At 38.7% G+C, this 19,838-nt stretch overlaps 2 protein-coding genes across 2 annotated transcripts; both read left to right on the forward strand.

Moving 5' to 3' along the window:
* Positions 1–8,264: 8,264 nt before the first annotated feature.
* LOC125120619 (trace amine-associated receptor 6-like) lies at positions 8,265–9,299 on the forward strand. The gene has a single exon (XM_047769126.1). It carries the CDS (start codon positions 8,265–8,267, stop codon positions 9,297–9,299), a length of 1,035 nt encoding a protein of 344 aa, XP_047625082.1.
* Positions 9,300–14,212: 4,913 nt separating this feature from the next.
* Positions 14,213–15,244, forward strand: LOC125121003 (trace amine-associated receptor 7a-like). The gene has a single exon (XM_047769335.1). The coding sequence runs from the start codon at positions 14,213–14,215 to the stop codon at positions 15,242–15,244; it is 1,032 nt and encodes a 343-aa protein (XP_047625291.1).
* Positions 15,245–19,838: the final 4,594 nt, after the last annotated feature.

The following is a 19,838-nucleotide window of genomic DNA, read 5'->3' on the forward strand; positions in this document are numbered from 1 at the left end:
ATATGAGCACTAAGTTGAGAGATTCGAGGATATGTTCAACATTATAAATTGATAATGAAATGAGTTATAAGAAATGAATAAAGCCTTTCAAATTGGGGGAATACATTATTTTTTCAAATTATCCAGGAACAATGTCACATAAAAGTCCTTTCATCATAAGATAGTGGAAAGACATATACATTGTAAAGACATTTACTGCACTAAATAACAAATAATAAAGTGGTCTACCTTTATCACCTGTCTCAATGCTCTGTACACATCCTGACCACATGCCCTTGTTTCCTCCAGTTTCACTGAATTCCGAATCTTGCTTTTGGCTGTGAAATCTGTAATCATTTTCTTATTTACACTCGACTCTCATTTGTCTTTGAATGGCTGTTCTTTCTCAGCCTTTTGTGACCTTACAGAATTTCACCAGGACTGTCATAACAAAGTGTCACAGAGTGGGTGGCTTAATCAACAGAAATTATTTTCTCCTAATTTTAGAGGTTAGAATTGCAAGGTGAAGGCATCAGCAGGGTTGGTTTCTTCTGAGGACCTTTCTCCTTGGATTCCAGATGGCTGTCTCCTCTCTGTGTCACTACATGGTCTTTGCTATATGGGAATCTATGTCCTAATCGTCTCTTCTAGGAAGAGCAGTCATATTGCATCAGGGCTCACCCTTCAAAGTTCACTTTAACTTAGGTAGCTTTTTTTTTTTTTTTTTAAGATCTTATGTCCAAATACAGCTGTACTACCAACTGCTAGGAGATAGAATTTTAAAATATGAATTTTTTTTGGGGGGGGCATGATTCAGTCCCTAACAGACAGTCCAGGCTTGATGACATTACCTAAAAGTCTGTTTATTTGCTGTTCTCCTGGGACTATATCTCCCTGTACCTTCCTGGAGCTTTTGGATTAGCAGGTAAGCCTCTCCTGCTTAGTGGCTGGGTAGGATCTTTAAATGTTACAGGTAATATTGTGGGGCCAGTAAGTGTGCCTTGGGATCAAGAATTAGCCACAGACATCACACAGAAGTAGAAAATTGTGGAGAAATTTTACCATAAAAAGACTGGCATAATGACCGTTAGCTGGCAGGAAACCTGCATAGGAAAGAATGATCAGTTATCACTAGCAGTGGTCATTTCTGCACCAGTTTTGCTCACTTGAAAATAATGTGTAACTCACATCCCCATTTTTTCTCAGAAGTTTTCTGACTTAAATAAACCCAACTGTAGTGTGTGTTTACTTCCCCAGCATGTTTTACGGTCAAAAATGCGATGCTTTTACTGCAAAAATCCTCGTATTAAAAAGTGTGCATTGGAGTTCCCGTTGTGGCTCATCAGGCTACGTACCTGACTAGTACCCATGAGGATGTGGGTGTGGTCCCTGGCCTCACTCAGTGGGTTAGGGATCCAGCATTGCCATGAGCTGTGGTGTAGGTCACAGACATGGCTTGGATCTGGTGTTGCTGAGACTGTGATGTAGGCCAGCAGCTATAGCTCCGGTTAGAACCCAAGCCTGGGAACTTCCACATGCTGCAGATCAGGCCCTAAAAAAGGACGTTCTAGATCCCCAAAATACTGGTCTCTAGTTCCCAAGTCACAAGGAATCCAGACCTTGGCTAAATGGGAGTCTACTGAGCTACACAAAAATAGGACCTATGGGCTGGCTGCCCTTGGCTACTGTCTCCCCAGGTCAAAATCCAAGCCACAGAATGTCTACTCCTAAAACCCTCAAATTATCTTCATTTGTCCACTTCAGTAGGCTTTGAGAGAGTGAGTTCCCACCTTGAGTTTGGAAATGATGAGAGATGCTAGAGGTGCTCGGCATCGACCTCAGACCGTAGAACCCCAGGGCACTAAGGCATCTGGTGGCCTTAGTGGTGGCTTAGGCAGAATAAGTGGTCAAGGGTGAGGCCGAATCTGAGGCTGCACACAATATGCCTCAACACAACATCCCATGGACTAGAAAGGAATTAAAATGAAAAACAGAGAATATTATGAACTAAATAATGACAAAACATGACAAAACAATACAATTAAAACAAATTTTAAAATATTGTGAGAGGCAAGGGGGACGTCTTTGGATGTTGACCGTGATGAAACAGCTTACATCAAACCATTTCTCCCAACCAGAACAATTACAAGACCTCAGAGGAACACGTAGAACAACTGCAGCACTGGAGAGCAGGCAAGACACTTTGGAATGGCTAGAACGAGGTTACAGAGAGAAGGGAAAGACATTGAGGTGAGATGGGTCCTTTCCAGAGATTTTTGTATTTGCAACATCGGTTCCTGCTGTGACACATAGAAGCTAGCAGAAAGTGGTGGCCTAAAGGCACCAATAGCCTCAGGTTGATGTTGGGGAAAAACTGCAATTTAGGGACCAAGGAAGCCAGTGTGTGAGGAGTCAAGAGCCAGAAGAAATGAGACTAGCGGGAAAGTGGGCCCAGCACACCGTGTTGTGTTTGCACTTGAGATTTTTTTCTGAGTTCTAGACTGCTCTGTGGCTAGAGTGTGAGAAGCAAAGAAGAAAGTAATGGCTAGGAAACTAACCAGAGCTTTGACAGTCTGGCAGACCTGGCAAGGCAAATATTAGAGGTCATGGTTTTCCAAGGAGGAAAGATTGAGATATACAGCTCAGGATTACGGTTGAAACCCCATAGAGGAAGGAAAATCAGAAATGGGACCAGGCTTCCCAAGACTGAAATCTGAACTGGACTATCACATTCCCTGATCTGCTTTTACTCTGCTTGGCAGAAGAAAACTAAATCCTGTTTGGAAGAAAACATCATCTACAATTGTATGTTCTATGACATAGAACTGAGTACTAACATCCAATAAAACATAAAACTTACCAGGATTTCATGCCATAGAAGCAAAATAACTCAATAAAAATTTCCCCAAATAATGCACAGGTAATATAGATACTGGAAATACTGCACTGTGGATTTTTTAAAAAAAATTTATTTCTACTATTTTCAACAAAATAAAAGATAAAGTTAAAAATCTCAGTGGAAACTGAAATTACTTAAATAAAATGAAAATTCTGGGATTGAAATATATAATATTAAAATAATCAAGCTCTTAATTACAGTCTAACAGCATATTAACAGTTGCTAAAGGCTGCAAAAGAAAGGATTCTTGAAAAAAGCAGGTAAGTAAAAAGTAGGTAAGTAGAACATACACAGAGTAAAGATCTAAGAATACATAGTTTGGAAAATACATAAAGAGCATGAGTCATATGGGATGCAAAGATCTAAAATTAGTACAATGTAAATTCCAAAAATATAGGGTAGAGTGAATTAAACCAGAAACAATATTTAAAGATATTTTGGCTGACAATTTTCCAAAATTTATTTAAGATATCAAGTCGGTTTTAAGGAATTCCACCAAAAAAAGGGAACGAGTTCCTTTCAAGTGCACAAAGAAACACACGCTCAGTGTACATGCTGAAAACAAAAGACAAATAAAACATTTAAAAGCAGTCATAGAAAGAAAACACATGACCTTCAAAGGAGCAAAAATAAGATGCTGATCTGAATTTTCAACAGAAATGAGGGGAGCTTAAATACATTGGAAGAATACCACTAATGTGTTCATATAAAATAACTGACAACCTTCTGGAGTCAGCAAATATACCACTCAAGATTAAAGGCAAAATAAACTAAAAATATTTTTGAGAGTCCTCACTGCCAGCACATGAGCATACAAAGGAAGGAAAGCGAGTACTCTGTGGAGAAGCAAACCACTTCCAGACTGAACACTGTAACGTAGGAGGTAAGGAAGGATATCACAATGTATAAATAAGAGAAAAAATAAATGAATGCCAAAATAAAAATAAATGTCTTTTGAAGCTTATAAATGCAAGATTTGAAAAAATGACAAGAGTATCAAAAGAGAGATGATGGAATTTAAACATTTAATTGTGACCCCTAGCAATTTTTTGCATTGCATAGAATTGGTAAAATCATTAATTTATTGAAGAATTTAATTAATCAGGGATACAAAGTAAAATTCTAGGGGACCTGCCAACAGAATACTAAAGGTGATCAATTTGTAATTGTACAGAAGGGAATAATTGAATCATTTTAAAAATCTGATTACAATCAGTCAAGAAGGCTAAAACGAACAAAGAAAAAACATGATAAATAGAAAAAACAGTAATGCGGTCAATTTAAACCTAAATAGATCAACAATCATATTAAATATAAACACACTAATTATTCAAATTGACAACAAACTTGTCGGACTGGGCTTAAAAAGTCAGCTCTAAATTCTCTGTTTTAGTTTACCCTTGGTTAGGAGAGAATTATAACTTCATATAACTGGCCAAGAATTAAAGGACAGTTTATCAACAGAAATTTGTTTTCAGGACAAGACCTAAATTTAAATGAAGAAATTGTGCTGTGTGGGGCAGTTTCTGTTTCTTACGGCGTGGAATACAGCATGGAGTATGATTTCAAATTTGGAGACAGGTGTTCCCCAGATTCAATAGTACAAACATTGTTTACAGTGAGCTTTCTCAAGCATCGGCTGCAAACATGTTTACAAAAGCAGTGACACAAGGTTCTATGTCCTTACTGTTAGGATTTTTCAGTTTTCTATTTCCCAGTCTTCTGTGGGAAATTTTTTTTTTTTTTTTTGGTATTTTCACTGTTCACACTCACCTCCCTGTTAATTTCGATGCACATTTTCTTCTTCCCACTTTCTGTTAATGTCATGTGCTTTGGGTCGTTCCCTAGATGCTTGTTTTCTCAACTTCCATTTCCATGTCTTTGGCTGGGGCTCTGTTTTCTTAAATCTCCTCAGCTTCCACTGCTTCTATTCCATGGCAAGGAGTTTAGTCCTTCTTTTTCACCAATAGTCCTTCAACAATAAGGAACCAGGCATTATTTTCAGATCTTGCATAAGCTGAAAATTGGCATTTAGGGGACATTCTCCTGGGGTAGTAACGACCATGACAAAATAGTATATCAACCACAATAATTTTCTTTCCAGCATGATTACTTCCATGGGGCATGTCACTTCACCACTTAAACACACAATGGGGAAATAATTACTTGACTGTCATGATATGTCGCAGACACTGCTGATCATAATGCAACTTATGATGTCACGAGCTTATAGCAGAAGATAATATATTCAAGAAATTGTGTTTGGACATTTAGCTGTCTATTTGGAAAAAGAAATTGTTAGATTCCTGCTCCCTCCTCTTTCTCTACACACACACACACACACACACACACACACACACACACACACACACACACACTGCTTCAGGGTAGATTGTAAAATACAAAACCATAACAATTTAGAAGAAAATACTGGAGACTGTTTTCATAGATTCTCATGGAAAGATCGACAGATTAACTACAAATCTAAAATTTCTACGTAACAAAAATGAAGTTGCAGATACGATGAACTTGAAAAAACACTTTAGAACATCTATTCTAATTACTTAAGTTGAAATGAGGAAGAATTAGGATTATTTTTCTAATGCTTGAGACTCAAAAGGCCAGGCCTTGTTGGGACAGGAAGAGCTGATATTCAATAGCTTTGGGGAAGTTCTGGGCAATAGGAAAACTTCCCTGCATCCCAGCGTAAGAGTAGGACAAATAACTGGAGAATAAAAATAAGTGAGAAAATAGCGAAGGTCTCTAGGAAAGCGTATGCCATCTCTCCCTGCATATGGTATGGGTTGGACAGAGGTTCTCTAAAGAGATCTACATCCTAAACCCTAGAACCTATAAATGCTAATCTTAGTTGAGAAAAGAAAATATTGGCGGATGTGATTAAGAATCTTAAAATGAAGAAACTATTCTGGATTATCCAGGTGGGTACTAAATGCCAGCACTGTGCATGTTCTTACAAGAAAGAGGCACAAGGCAACTACACAGAGAGAAAAAAGGCAATGTGGCCCCAGAAGCAGAGATTGGAGTGATGCGACCACAAGCCAAAGAACACCGACAGCCAGGAGAAGATGAAAGAGGCTGGAGTTCCCCTTAGACCCTCCAAAGGGAGTAGGGCCCTAGTAAGACTTTGATTTTGGATTCCATACTTTGGCCTCCGGAACTATGAGGGAATACCCTTCTATTGCTTCAAGCCACCAAGTTCATGGCCATTTGTGGTAGCAGTGACAAAATGAATTTAGTCAAGTATGTTTGAAGGGAGAAAGCCCAGGTGTAGAGGGAAGTCATTCTCCCTTTCCTGGGCAGAACGCACTGAATATGAAGGCCACAGTGCAGAAATGGACACATAGGCTGTCTCAGCATGTAGCCTGGGACAGCCTCACAGCGCATCTCACAGCTCTGCCACGGTGCAGGGGCAGGAAAAGATTCCTGAGGCTTTGAGGGCAGCATTGGGTCATGATAGGTCCTAGAAATCCCCACCCAACCTTCCATGGTCCTGTGTGGCACCAGCACAGCTGAAGGATCCCTTGCTCTGAGAAGCAGTGTTCCCAACACCACTTATTGCAGAGACTGTTTTCCCCACATTTGTATCATAGATTGCTGCTTTTGTCACAGATGGATTGACCATAAGTGTGGGGGTCTATTTCTGGGCTCTCTGTTTTTGGGTCATACTGTACTGTTTTGGTCACTATAGCTTTGTAGTATGGTTTAAAGCCAGGGAGCATAATTTTTCTTTGTTCTTATTACTTTACACTTTTCATGTGTGTTAATTTTAGCTTGAAGCCCATTGTTGCTATTGCTGTCTTATGTCTGTCTCTCATATAACATGAAGACCCCCTTAGGGGCAGGCAATGTTTCTTGTTTACCCGTGTCTTAAAGACCCTGACAGGAATAGATGCTTAATGAATAAGCGAATATCAGTATTGTACACATGATTGACTGGTATACAGCTGAATTTATGGATGTCTTAAGATGACTTACACCCATAAATCTTCTAATGATTTGAAGCATCTCTGCCTTTTTCCTCGTCTTAAGGAGAATTCTCTCCACTTTCCCTGTTGAGGATATCACATGAGGTAGGCCCTTTCTGTAGAGACCTTTACAGGTAGAAACAATCACTTACCTTTTTAGTTAGTTAAGAGCTTTTGCTTTCAGTAATGATTCAAATTTGAAACTTGTCAAATACATTTTGGCATTTCATCAGATGGTCATAGAAGTTTAATCGGTTAAAATGGTGCGTTATACTAATACACTCTCTCTGGTTAAAGAAAATGTCCGTTCTTGGCACGGACTCTAATCAAAATGTATGTTTTTGTATATGCTGTGGGGGTTCGTTTGCAAAAGTTGACTGTTTTTGCGTCTTTGTTTATGAGGGAGAGTGTTCTTTCATTTTCCTTGCGTTCCATGCTATTCTCCCTCAAAGAAGAACTTTTAACTAGAGATTGTCTTCTCCCTGTTCACACCCTGTCCTATAGGGACTCCGCTGTAGATGATTTTGGACATGGGATTTGGCTGTGCCTCCTGGGGATGGTTGTATCATGAACTTTTCAGACAGTCTTGTGGGGTGGGGAGTATGCGAGGGTGGGTAGCAAAGGTAACCAATGGATAGCAAATAACACACGTCTCACTAACTTTGACAAAGAGGACTCTCCCCCATACCCATATATAAGCCAAGAAACAACAGAGTATGGATAAATTGTAAGGCAAGACATATTTTGTGGCTAAAGCAAATGTGCAAGCGATTTATTTGAAGTGAAGTTCTTAGTTGATTTCAAAAACCATGCGCAATTATATTCCAAAGTATAAGAAAAATAACAGTAATCATAGCTAAGATCTCCTGGGTATTTAAACTGAAGCGATTGTTATTTCACACGTTCAGAAATTAAAACTAATATGGTTTGTAACAGGTCATGGAGTTAATATTATTATTATTATTATTATTTTGCCTTTTGTCTTGTTTAGGAACACACCCGTGGCATATGGAGGTTCCCAGGCTAGGGGTCTAATCGGAACTGTAGCCACTGGCCTATGCCACAGCCACAGCCATGCCAGATCCGAGCCACATCTGCAACCTACACCACAGCTCAGGGAAATGCTGGATCCTTAACCCACTGGAGCGAGGCCAGGGATCGAACCCCCAACCTCATGGTTCCTAGTCGGATACATTTCCGCTGTGCTACAACGGGAACTCCAAAATTAATATGGTTTGTAACAGGTCATGGAGTTAGTATTTGAGAACTCTGACAAAGGTAATGAGTTCAAAGAAATCTTTTCTCTCCCTTCAGGCAATAGCAATCTTCTGCTCTATCTGGTGTGATTGACAAAGGGGCAGGTCTTCTCCACGGGTTTACACGCTCTTTACAGCAGCAGCATGAACAGCCTCTCACCTTCTGCAGCTGTGCAGCTCTGCTACGAGAACGTGAACGGATCCTGCGTGAAAGCCCCCTACTCGCCTGGGTCCCGGCTGGTTCTGTACACAGTGTTTGGCTGTGGGGCTCTGCTGGCCATGCTGGGCAACCTCCTGGTGATGATTGCCATCCTTCACTTCAAGCAGCTGCACTCGCCCACCAACTTCCTCATCGCCTCTCTGGCCTGCGCTGACTTTCTGGTGGGAGTGACTGTGATGCCCTTCAGCATGGTCAGGTCCGTGGAGAGCTGCTGGTACTTTGGGCGAAGCTTCTGTACTTTCCACACGTGCTGTGATGTGGCCTTTTGTTACTCGTCTCTCTTCCACCTGTGCTTCATCTCCATCGACAGGTACATTGCTGTCACCGACCCTCTGGTCTATCCCACCAAGTTCACGGTGTCTGTGTCAGGGCTATGCATCAGCATCTCCTGGGTCCTGCCCCTTGTCTACAGCGGTGCTGTGTTCTTCACAGGTGTTCATGAAGATGGGATGGAGGAATTAGTAAGTGCCCTTAGCTGCATAGGTGGTTGTCAGCCTGTTGTAAATCAATTTTGGATTTTGACTGACTTTCTATTGTTTTTCATACCTACCTTTGTTATGATATTCCTGTACAGTAATATTTTTCTTGTGGCTAGAAAACAGGCTAAAAAGATTGAACACCTTAGTAGCAAAGCCAAAGGATTTTCAAGGTTAAACAAAACCAGAGTGGCCAAACGAGAGAGAAAAGCAGCTAGAACCTTGGGTGTCACAGTGGTAGCATTTTTGATTTCATGGTTACCATACATGATTGATTCATTCTTTCATTCTTTTGGGAGATTCATAACACCTTCATATGTTTATGAGATATTTTGCTGGTTTGGTTATTATAACTCTGCTCTAAATCCTTTGATTTATGCTTTATTTTACCATTGGTTTAGGAGAGCAATAAAAGTTATTATAACTGGCCAAGTATTAAAAGATAGTCCATCAACTATAAATTTATTTTCTAAAGAGACCTAATTTTCAAATTCAGGATTTTATTGACTTATTTGGAATTTCTCAATAACTATGACATGCAATGCATTTCATAAAATTGATGCATTCCAACTGGGAAGGAAAAATGATACCTCAATTTAGTAATACAACCTTTAAGCTTGTACTCTCTTGATGAGTGAACATCTTTAAGCATTTCACAGAAGTATATCTTCTAAAAATGCTTGACACAAAGTTGCTGTTTTCTACTTCCTCGAATCTGCACACTTCCTTGCTTTGTCAGTTGTTAATTATTTTCTTTTCCCAGGTTTTGCTTTCAGGCTGAACTTTTCTGTCATTTCAACTGTTTCCTGGTTCCAAGTTCCCTGTGAGAGTCTTGTTTCCCCCCCCCCCTTTTTTTTTAAACTCATTTAACTTTGCCTCCATTTTCAGACAGTTGTTTCTCAGGTGACAGTCTTCCAGGAGCATCTGAGGTCACCGAGTCATATACATTGGCAGTTTCAGACTCAGGAATGGACTCATAGTTCATAATTTGTGGGGATTTTTTTGAAGGTAGGAGTTACCATAGACAGATGGTAAATTTCTAAAGTGATTATCTTTTTATGATTATTTTTCTCATCCCATGAGGTATATTACTTTACCTTCCAGTCCTGATGGAGGGCAGTTTTTGTTATTTTTTTCTGTAAACACTGTCCGAAGTTTATTCATTGTTGATGACAAGAATAACAACGTATTATGAGTTATAGGGAAAGGATGGATTGTTCAGAAATTGGTGAAATGGCATACAGCTTTTTGGAAAAATACATCCAGCATCTTTTGCATTGTACCGTTCACACAAGCAAAACATTTTTTCAGATGTTAAAAATTTTATAAGTTTTCACTGGAGGACTCATGACTAAAGATCCATATAGATGTACACACTCAATTTAAATGTGTGATTAGTTATACAGACTTGAAAATAATTTTACTTAACATTTTTGGTAAGATTATTTTACATTTGGGGCTGATTACTGCTTGTTTTCACCTGAGCAAAATTATATACTATTTGGTTGTCACATTTTTTGGTGATTTCAAGATTGCTTAGTACATTCAATGGTTACTAGATCATGTTAGAGAATTGTTGTTAATATTGCTCAGTGTGGTAGTAGTATTTTCTTAAAGCTATTTATGAGTGACTTAATATAATGTCTAGCACTTGCTTCGTAATATTTGCAGAGGGAAAAAGTGTGCTTAAGACACAAAAGACAGGCAAAATGCTGATAATTAATGAAGCTGGGTAATGGGCATATTGAGACTCACTGTATTATTTTGTTTTTCTTGTATGAATCTGAAAATATGTATAATAAAAAGTTTTAAAATTGAAAATAAAATAAAATTTTAAAATGCAACAGAAAAAAAAGCCTGGTTAAGGAGTCAAACTTGGAAAACTTTGGCAGCATATCAGATCAAGAGAGGGTGAATAGACTAAAAAATATAAAAACCTTTTAGAAAATAGTTAAGACAGAGACAAACACCCCACTAGACAAATGAGTAGGCAATTTCACAGAGAAAGAATACAATTGGGTAATAAATACATTAAATGAAAAGAAATCAGAATGCTAATAAAAGTAAGCAAATTTTCATATATCATGTTGGCAAGCATTAGGAGGATCAATAATATTTGACGTTTAGTGGGAGCTTGGGAATTTGAGCACTCTCATGAGAGTAATACATGCTCACACATACCTCCAGAAAATAAAATTTAATTTCTCCTTTCTGAGGGAATTTAAACATTTTTATGAAAATTCTAAACATACATGTCAGTTGACTCTGTCATTCCATTTTTAGTAAGTAATCCTAAGAAAAGATGCAGGCAAATAAGAAACATGACAAGGACTGCCAGTGTATAACAATCATTAACTGGAAAAAAAAAACACTAGATGATTTGGGTTAAGTTAAATAAATTGTGCTGTACCACATAATGGAATGTTACAAAGCAGCTAAAAAGCACTAAGAGCTATATAAACTGACATAGATAGATTACCACAATGTAATTTTTGACCTGAAACAACAAAACCAAAAAATTCTAATCTAAATTATAAAATGGTATATGTAATTTGGCTCCTTATATGTATATACTTCTATATGCTTTTACGAAGTCTAACTTTATGTATAAGAACAGTGTGTGTGTGTGTGTGTGTGTGTGTGTGTGTGTGTAGGAATTTTACTTTGTAAATTATCTCTATTATTTGAACGTTTATGATGAAATTAACATACCAAAATGGACATTTACATTTCATATATCTGTCTTCTACTTGACTAATGAATTTAGACTTGTCACTGTGTTTGCTTGTTTTACTATAATGAGAATATTTTTCATGTGCATATCCCTAGTATATATTTTTCCTACCTATTGAAAATAAATTGTAGCAGCATTGGTACATTTTGAGGACAACATCATAAAAAGATTAAAGGATCTTAATGTTATTAAAATAATTTAATATTGTTTTGAAGCATGTCTTTAAGAGCCTTCAGTTCTCCCTTTCCTAAGGATTCATTATGTGCTATTTTGTGGGCTCTTATCAATACATCAAGCCTGATCCCACCTTCCACCCCTTCCACAGTGATATCATGCCATTGTGATCCATTCTCACATGTATTCCTTGGGCTTCTGTCAATATAGATTGGCAAAATCATGTACTCTTTTGTTCTGAGTTGTATGTTCTCACGGGTCACGCTTTGTACTTTATTCTTTGGGCTCTGCTGGCTCTGATTCTGCTTGTAAGTTTAGAGATAAGGAATTCTGGGAGTTCCTGAGGAAAGTCAGTGGTGCATCATAAGGCAACCACCTCAGGGGGAGACCTTATAGCTTCTTCAGTCAAGGGGAGACTGAGCTCCTCAGGTAATGATTGGAGGGCTGCAGGGATTGGAGGTAACCAGTTTCTTCAGATTCTGCCTATATGTTACCATCCTAATTTTGAAAATCCTTTCCCTTCCTAATCAATGCCAGAATTTTAGTGAAAGATGCTCTGGGAGTTTGAGAATTCTGTCTGCTTTGTAATTTGGCCTCCTAAGAATTAGGCTGGGAGTTTGGTTTCAGAAATTCAGTTTGTAGTTACTGCTACAGTTAAATATATATATTTCCCATATGGTCCAGCAATTCTACACCTAGGTATTGACCAAAAAGAAACAAAATGATTATACTTGAATGTTCATAGCAACACTTAATAACAGCCCCAATGTGAACACAAGTCCAAATGAATATTGACCAGTATGTGAGTCAAATAATTGTGGTATATGCACAAAATAGATTGCTATTTAGCAAATAACAAGGAAAAAACTCTTAATATACCCCATAAATGGATGAATCTCACAGACATTGAGCTGAGGTATTGGAAAGCATGCCTATCCTGTACCTTGACTGAAGTGGTGGTTACACGGGGTGGATACATTTATCATAATTCATCAACCTGTATACTTTAAAACTGTGAATTTTTAAAGTATAAATTATACCTCAAAGGCAGAAAGCTTGTTTTGTAAAATGGCCAGAAGTCATTCATCAGAGATATCTTTTTCAAAGTCTAAGCTGAGTATCAGTTCCAGAGCCCTAAGAGGAAATGAAAAATCTAATATATGGCACCAATGAACCTTTCCACAGAAAAGAAAATCATGGACATGGAAAAGAGACTTATGGTTGCCAAGGGTGAGGTGAAGGGAATGGGATGGATTGGGAATTTGGGGTTAATAGATGCAAACTATTGCCTTTGGAATGGATAAGCAATGAGATCCTGCTGTATAGTACTGGGAACTATACCTAGTCACTTATGATGGAGCATGATAATGTGAGAAAAAGGAATGTATACATGTATGTGTGACTGGGTCACCTTGCTGTACAATAGAAAATTGAAAAAAAAAACAGTAAAAAAAAAAAGAAAAATCATCAACAGTATATTCCAGAGTTAATATAGGGATATTCATGTTCCAAAGATGCTTTATTCACGGTATTTCTCTAATATCTCTTCAACAGTTCCCATATGGAAAGAACAACACACCCTCTAAAATGAAAATCTTAGCAGGAACTGCCTTTTGGGTACACTTCCTTCATGTATTTGGACTCTACACCTTACTTTGCCAAATCAGAGTTGTTAAAATTAAACTTGAAACGTTATAAATTTTAATATATAATTTAGTACTTAATCTCTTTACACAAACCAGTATTGGAAGGGATTAAGAATTTCTTTGAAAGAGTTTTAGTGACAAACAGGAATCATCAATCAGTGATTCTTACAAAAATAAAAATGGAATCTCCTATAGTTATTAGGAATAAGAAATATATCTTTCAAATTCTGGACCAAAGTTTTTAAGAACAGATGCTATTTCCATTTCTATTTCATGAAACGTTCAAATGTCATCAGGAAATTAGTAGGGCCTAAACTTACTTTTAGGATAAACATAATCACTATTTAAAATGTTCTTTTTTTCCACACCTTCCACCATGGGGATTCAGTCTTAAGGGCTTGGTGTATTAGAATCATTTAGCTACTTTCCTGAGAGGAGAGTGTGTTTTGGGTGTTATCTTCACTCTGATAAATTAGGAAAAGAATGCTAATAAAATGTGGCATTTGAACAAGCATCACATAAGAGCTTCTTGAAGATTAGTGCTTCTCAGATATGAAATACTAGGTAATGCAAATGAAGACATTTAAATAAACAGCATTTTATGTAATGAAAATTAACGGCTTAGTCATTTGGAATTGGCTTATTTTACAAGGTGAGACTATGAATCACTTTACAAACATGAAAATAAGGCTTTGCACTTAAAAAAGAGCTAGAGACAGCATGTACCGTCAAGTACTAACGTAGTTATCTTTTTTTTTTTTTTTTTTTAAAGTACTTTGAAACATGAAATGACATCCTGGGCCATGGATGGTGGCAGTTTCTCCAGGTATCAAAACAGAATCATGAGCAGTGATTCGCCCCCTCCCCAGGCAGTGCAGCTCTGCTATGAGAACCTGAATGGATCTTGTGTCAAAAGTCCCTATTCACCAGGCCCCCGCCTGATCCTGTACACAGTGTTCGGCTTTGGAGTGGTGTTGACTGTATGCGGAAACCTCTTGGTGATGATTGCAATTCTCCACTTCAAGCAGCTGCATTCTCCAGCCAATTTTCTGACCGCGTCCCTGGCCAGTGCGGACTTCTTGGTTGGCGTGACGGTGATGCCCTTCAGCACAGTGAGGACTGTGGAGAGCTGCTGGTACTTTGGGCAGAGGTACTGCCAGCTTCACTCTTGTTTTGATGCGTCATTCTGTTACGCTTCCATCTACCACTTGTGTTTTATCTCTCTGGACAGGTATGCTGCAGTCACTGACCCCCTGATCTATCCAACCAGATTCACCTCATCTGTTTCTGGCATGTGTATTGCCTTCTCCTGGCTTTTTTCGATGATTTATAGTTTTGCCCTTTTTGGCACAGGTACAAATGCAGCTGGGCTAGAGGATCTCGTAAGTGCTCTGTCCTGTGTGGGAGGCTGTCAATTTACAGTGAATCAAAGCTGGGTATTGGTCAATTTTCTATTATTTTTCATCCCCACCCTTGTGATGATAACTCTTTACTCTAAGATTTTCCTTATCGCTAAACATCAGGCTAGAAAAATCGAAAGTATGAGCAAGGAGACTGGGACATCCTCAGACAGCTACAGAGACAGGGTGGCCAAGAGGGAGAGAAAAGCCGCAAAAACTCTGGGCATTGCAGTGGTAGCATTTCTGATTTCCTGGTTGCCATACTTCGTGGATTCAATAATTGATGCCTATCTAGGTTTCATCACTCCCACATATATTTATGAAATATTGGTTTGGATTGCTTATTATAACTCAGCTATGAATCCTTTGATTTATGCTTTCTTTTATCCTTGGTTTAGAAAAGCCATTAAACTAATTGTCACTGGCAAAGTCTTGAGAGAGGATTCCTCAACAATAAATTTATTTTCTGAGTAGGTTCTGGTTTTATTTTGGGAAACTGTAAATAGACTCATGCTGGACAGATAATGAGGAGGAAACAATTGATCATAAAAGTACAAAACTTTTTAATGTAAAATAACCAAATTATGGCTCAACCTTGATCTAAATGTTAAATTCAAGTTCATAGTTCTTTGGCAACTATAACATTAAAACCCATTTGTAATGGGAACAGGATGGCCTTGTAGCCAGAAATGCCTGGATCACAGTACCAACTCTGCCTTTTAACACTGTGATCTTGAGCAAATTAGTTTTCTCTGAACTTCACTGTATCTCTCTGGCTAATAACCTGCCCCTGTTGGGATTTGTGAGAAAATTAAGGAAATACATGTAAAGGACCTAGGATATATTTGTTATTCTAAACCCTCCCTTTAATTGCTTTATCTTAGTTCAATCCTCACCTCTATCTTCTCTTCCTTCCTGTAAAATGTGAATACAACCCTGAGATATTTAGTGGGGCGGTAGCTCCTTGCTCAGCAAGGGCAAAGGAAGTGTCTGTATTGTAAAGTGTTTAAATTTGCAAGTGTAAAAATGTGATTTCAGAGTCAGGTAAAAATCAATTAAGAGAGAGTTTTATTTACTATGAGATAAATTCAATTATTTACCACAGGAAAGATAACTAGAAACATAAATAACATTCATTTATTCAGGGAGCTTCTTTCTGATGAGTAAGTCTGCTCATAAAATTATATTCAGAAATTTTACCCATTACCAAACGTTTAAGGCAAGGAATTTAAGATTGTTATTTATTATGTACTTTATTTTAAAATTAATTTATTTCGTATTCATTTATTGTACATTGTTCTACAAATAATTTACAGAGGCTTTTAAGAATATACATGAAATCATAACTTAAAAATGTATTCAAAAGAGGAAAGAAAATTGAAAGGAAGGACGTAATGTGAAGTCAAGGCAGACTACAAAATGCGTTTTGCCATGAACCACAAACTTGGTTCCAAGGCAATAAAGAGAAATGAATTGGTCACACAATTCACAGTGGGTAAACCAAGCCAATTATTTCAGAGAATTTTTCTTGGTACTAAGTGGGTGCTGTTATGTCCATGAACAATGTAAATTAATTAATTTTTTTTTTTTTGGTCTTTTGTCCTTTTAGGGCTGCACCAGCAGCATATGGAGGTTCATGGGCTAGGGGTCTAATTAGAGCTGTAGCTGCCGGCCTACACCCGATCCAAGCCGCGTCTGTGACCTACAGCACGGCTCACAGCAATGCCAGATCGGATCCTTAACCCACTGATCGAGGCCAGGGATCCAACCCGCAACATCATGGTTTCCAGTCAGATTTGTTTCCATTGCGCCATGTGTGGAACTCCGTAAATAAATGTCTTATATCTTATTCTAGCTTTAATCTCGTTTCAATTAGACATCAAGATTTTAAAATCTTATTATATCTTTATTATGTCTTTGGGGCAGGAGTGAATATATATCTAACCATTCTTGCTATATTTTAAAAATGTCTAGCTTGATGTAAATCAGCGTTATCTATTAGGACATCATTCCTGATTGTCACACAAATACTTTGAATTGGTAAACCTTTCTGGAAATAGTGTATTGTTTCTGATTACACTGTTCTTGTGAGAAGCTGTCTTATCTTTATCTGATTTTACAGATGATTAAAAGCACCCTAGCCTGTATAATATCAGTTTATCTACAATTCTTCAGTATACTAAGTACAATAAATTTATTTCGACTCCTATGGTTTCGGTACAGTAACTTCTTCTTATCCTGTTTTGCAAGCTATTATTGGAATAAAATTAATCTTTTGAGGTCAGGCAAGAAAATTTAAGCATAGCATATTCCCTGCCCATATTGGGCTAATCTTAAGGTGCAATGTGTATCTACTTTATAGTTAACCAGACCTCTTCAAGGTAGGAATGCCTGATTGAATGTAAAGTTGTTTGTTTTTTTTTCCTTTTTCTGATGCCAACAATGTAACTCTTTAGAAGGTAATCTTTTCCTAACTGTGTAAGGGGTCATGGTGACCTGTGGCTCATTTAGTATGTGCTTATCCAGACTATGTATCTTTGGTGAACTTTATATAACATGTCAGTGTATCATTTTGATGTATGTTCCTTTGTTTCAAAAATGTATATGACTGCGCTTTCTGAAAGATGCTTCCCGAACTATAATCCTCATGTTGGTGCCAATGAAATCCTCTATTTCTTCCGTAGATTGACTATTAATTATTTTTTTCATGGACATAGCAGAATAAAAATATTTCCTCTCCTTTAAAAGACAAAAAGGAAAAAAAATCAGTGTTTAAGAAATCTGCTGAATATCATAAAACTTCTGGATTCCAATAAGCTCTTCTTAGGTGTTCCTGTTGTGGCTCAGTGGGTTACAAACTTCACTGGAATCCATGTGGATGTGGGTTCAATCCCCAGCCTCGCTCAGTGGCTTAAGGATCTGGCATTGCTGTGGGCGCAGGTGCGGCCCTGAAAAAAAAAGCACTTCTCACATTTATTTCAATATACTTCTCTTTTTTTAGTAGCCTTTTTTTTCTTTCTTTTTTTTTTTTTTTTTCTTTTTTAGGGCCACACCCAGGGCACATGGAGGTTCCCAGGCTAGGGGTCTAATTGGAGCAACAGCTGCCAGCCTATGCCACAGCCACAGCAACGTGGGATCTGAGCCGTGACTGTGACCTACACCACAGCTCAAGGCAACGCTGGACCCTTAACCCACTGAGTGAGGCCAGGGATCGAACCCGCAACCTCATGGTTCCTAGTCGGATTCGTTTCCGCTGCACCATGGCGGGAACTCCAGTAGCCTTTCTAATATATTAGACAAATCATCAAATTTTACCATTTTACTGTCCTTTTGTAGGTGCAGACCACAGCTTAAATATTCCGAGCAAGGTCAGATAGCCAGTCTCATGAATTCATGTGGGGAGTGGTCACAAGCTCCAAGTCCATTTCAAGGAGATTAAACCCAAAATCTCTGGCCATGTCTCATTGTAATGCTCCTTCCCCCATCTTGACCAGCTTGGGCTGCTCACTCCCAGCTAGAGAGGGAATGTCACCCACTCCTCACCTGCCATTCTATAACCTGTTCTCCATGCAAATAAGGGATCCTTGCCCAGAACCAATCAGAGGATCAAAAGGTGCCCCCCATACAGAGATCAAAACAACACTCAGCCCTTACTCACGTGCACGGCACAGGGGGGTTGGGACAGTAAATTAGCAGTCCTGGGGACAAGAGAATGGGGGTCCTCAAACATGTCTGCAATGTAGAGATATAAGGAAGGACCCAGTTGCAGCCAGCACCAGTCACTACCCCAGAGCAGCTTGCTCTCTCTGAGGGTGTAAATAAAACTTGTTGTACACTGCTACCTGACTCTTGATTGTCTCTTTAGATCTGCTTATTCAGTTGTGTTGCTGATCTGCCCTGTGCTCATGTTGAGCAGAGGAAAGTAAACTGGAGAGAGATGGATGGGAGGAGAAAAGAACCAGCAGGGAGACATGCCCATACTGTCACTGATTAAGGTGTCAGCGATGCATGGGTTTCCTGAGGACTGGAGGCCATGTGAGAGCCCGTCAGATTTGGCCCTTCCACAGGTGTCCCATTTCCCTGTGGATCAAGCATCTGACACACACCCCACAGGACTTGAGGAGGAGGTTGGAAAAGGTCAAAGGAGCACTGACCACAGGCATGAGGGACCTGGAGAAGAAAATGCCTCCTGCAGGGATGCTTGAGGACCCCAGATAGGCACTGCATGAGAGAGGGACAGTGTTAGAAGGCTCACCACACAGAGGTCAGGACCACCAGCAAAGTTAAAGCAGACCAAACTTGGCACAAAACAACTGTTCTCTTTTCCTTCTACTCTCTCTTTCACCTCTCTCTATGGAAGAGGGCAGCAAAGGAGCATGGAAAAATAAAAGATCAGAAATGCTCCTTGCCTAAAAATCATACCTTTCGAGTGTCAGCCTGGTCATCAATGGACCTGAGAAGGAGAGGGATCCTCGATTAGACATAGATCATGGCAGTAAACCAGAATAGATCAAAATGGAAATTTGTAACACTCAGAGTGACTGGACAGCTCTGGGGTCTGCCTGAAATCTAATGACAGGATGAAGAGGCGAAGATAGGCTAGAGCCCACTGGGGTTGTGATGGGAAGAAATATAGTTTTGTATGGTTTCTCACCCGAAAGTATTCCATAAGCAGTTACACATTTCTAAGAAATACTTGTGAAATGCAAATGAATTGTATGATGAATCAAGATAAGAATTGATTCTGTTACGCAATAACTTGAAGAATGGCTTAGACTGTTAATTAGATATATCAATTGCATGTAACGAAGCCAAGTGCTGTTCATCAACTGCGTAACACTTTGATCCTGTTTTGTGTTTGGTTACCTCTAGCCTCTAATCCAAAGAGACAAGAATACAAAACATTTCTGTCCCCTTCTTCTCATTAACAAGCTTTCAAGTGTGGGCACTTGAAAGACCACAGGGCATCATTAACGAATTTTCTCCCACTTTCATCATAATAAGGAATGCCTCACACTCTTTCTCATTTGGGGAATTGATTCATTTCACAGACTTTAATGTTAAGAAT

This window comes from Phacochoerus africanus, chromosome 2 (genome assembly GCF_016906955.1).
Source record: "Phacochoerus africanus isolate WHEZ1 chromosome 2, ROS_Pafr_v1, whole genome shotgun sequence".
In the NCBI taxonomy this organism is placed as follows: domain Eukaryota; kingdom Metazoa; phylum Chordata; class Mammalia; order Artiodactyla; family Suidae; genus Phacochoerus; species Phacochoerus africanus.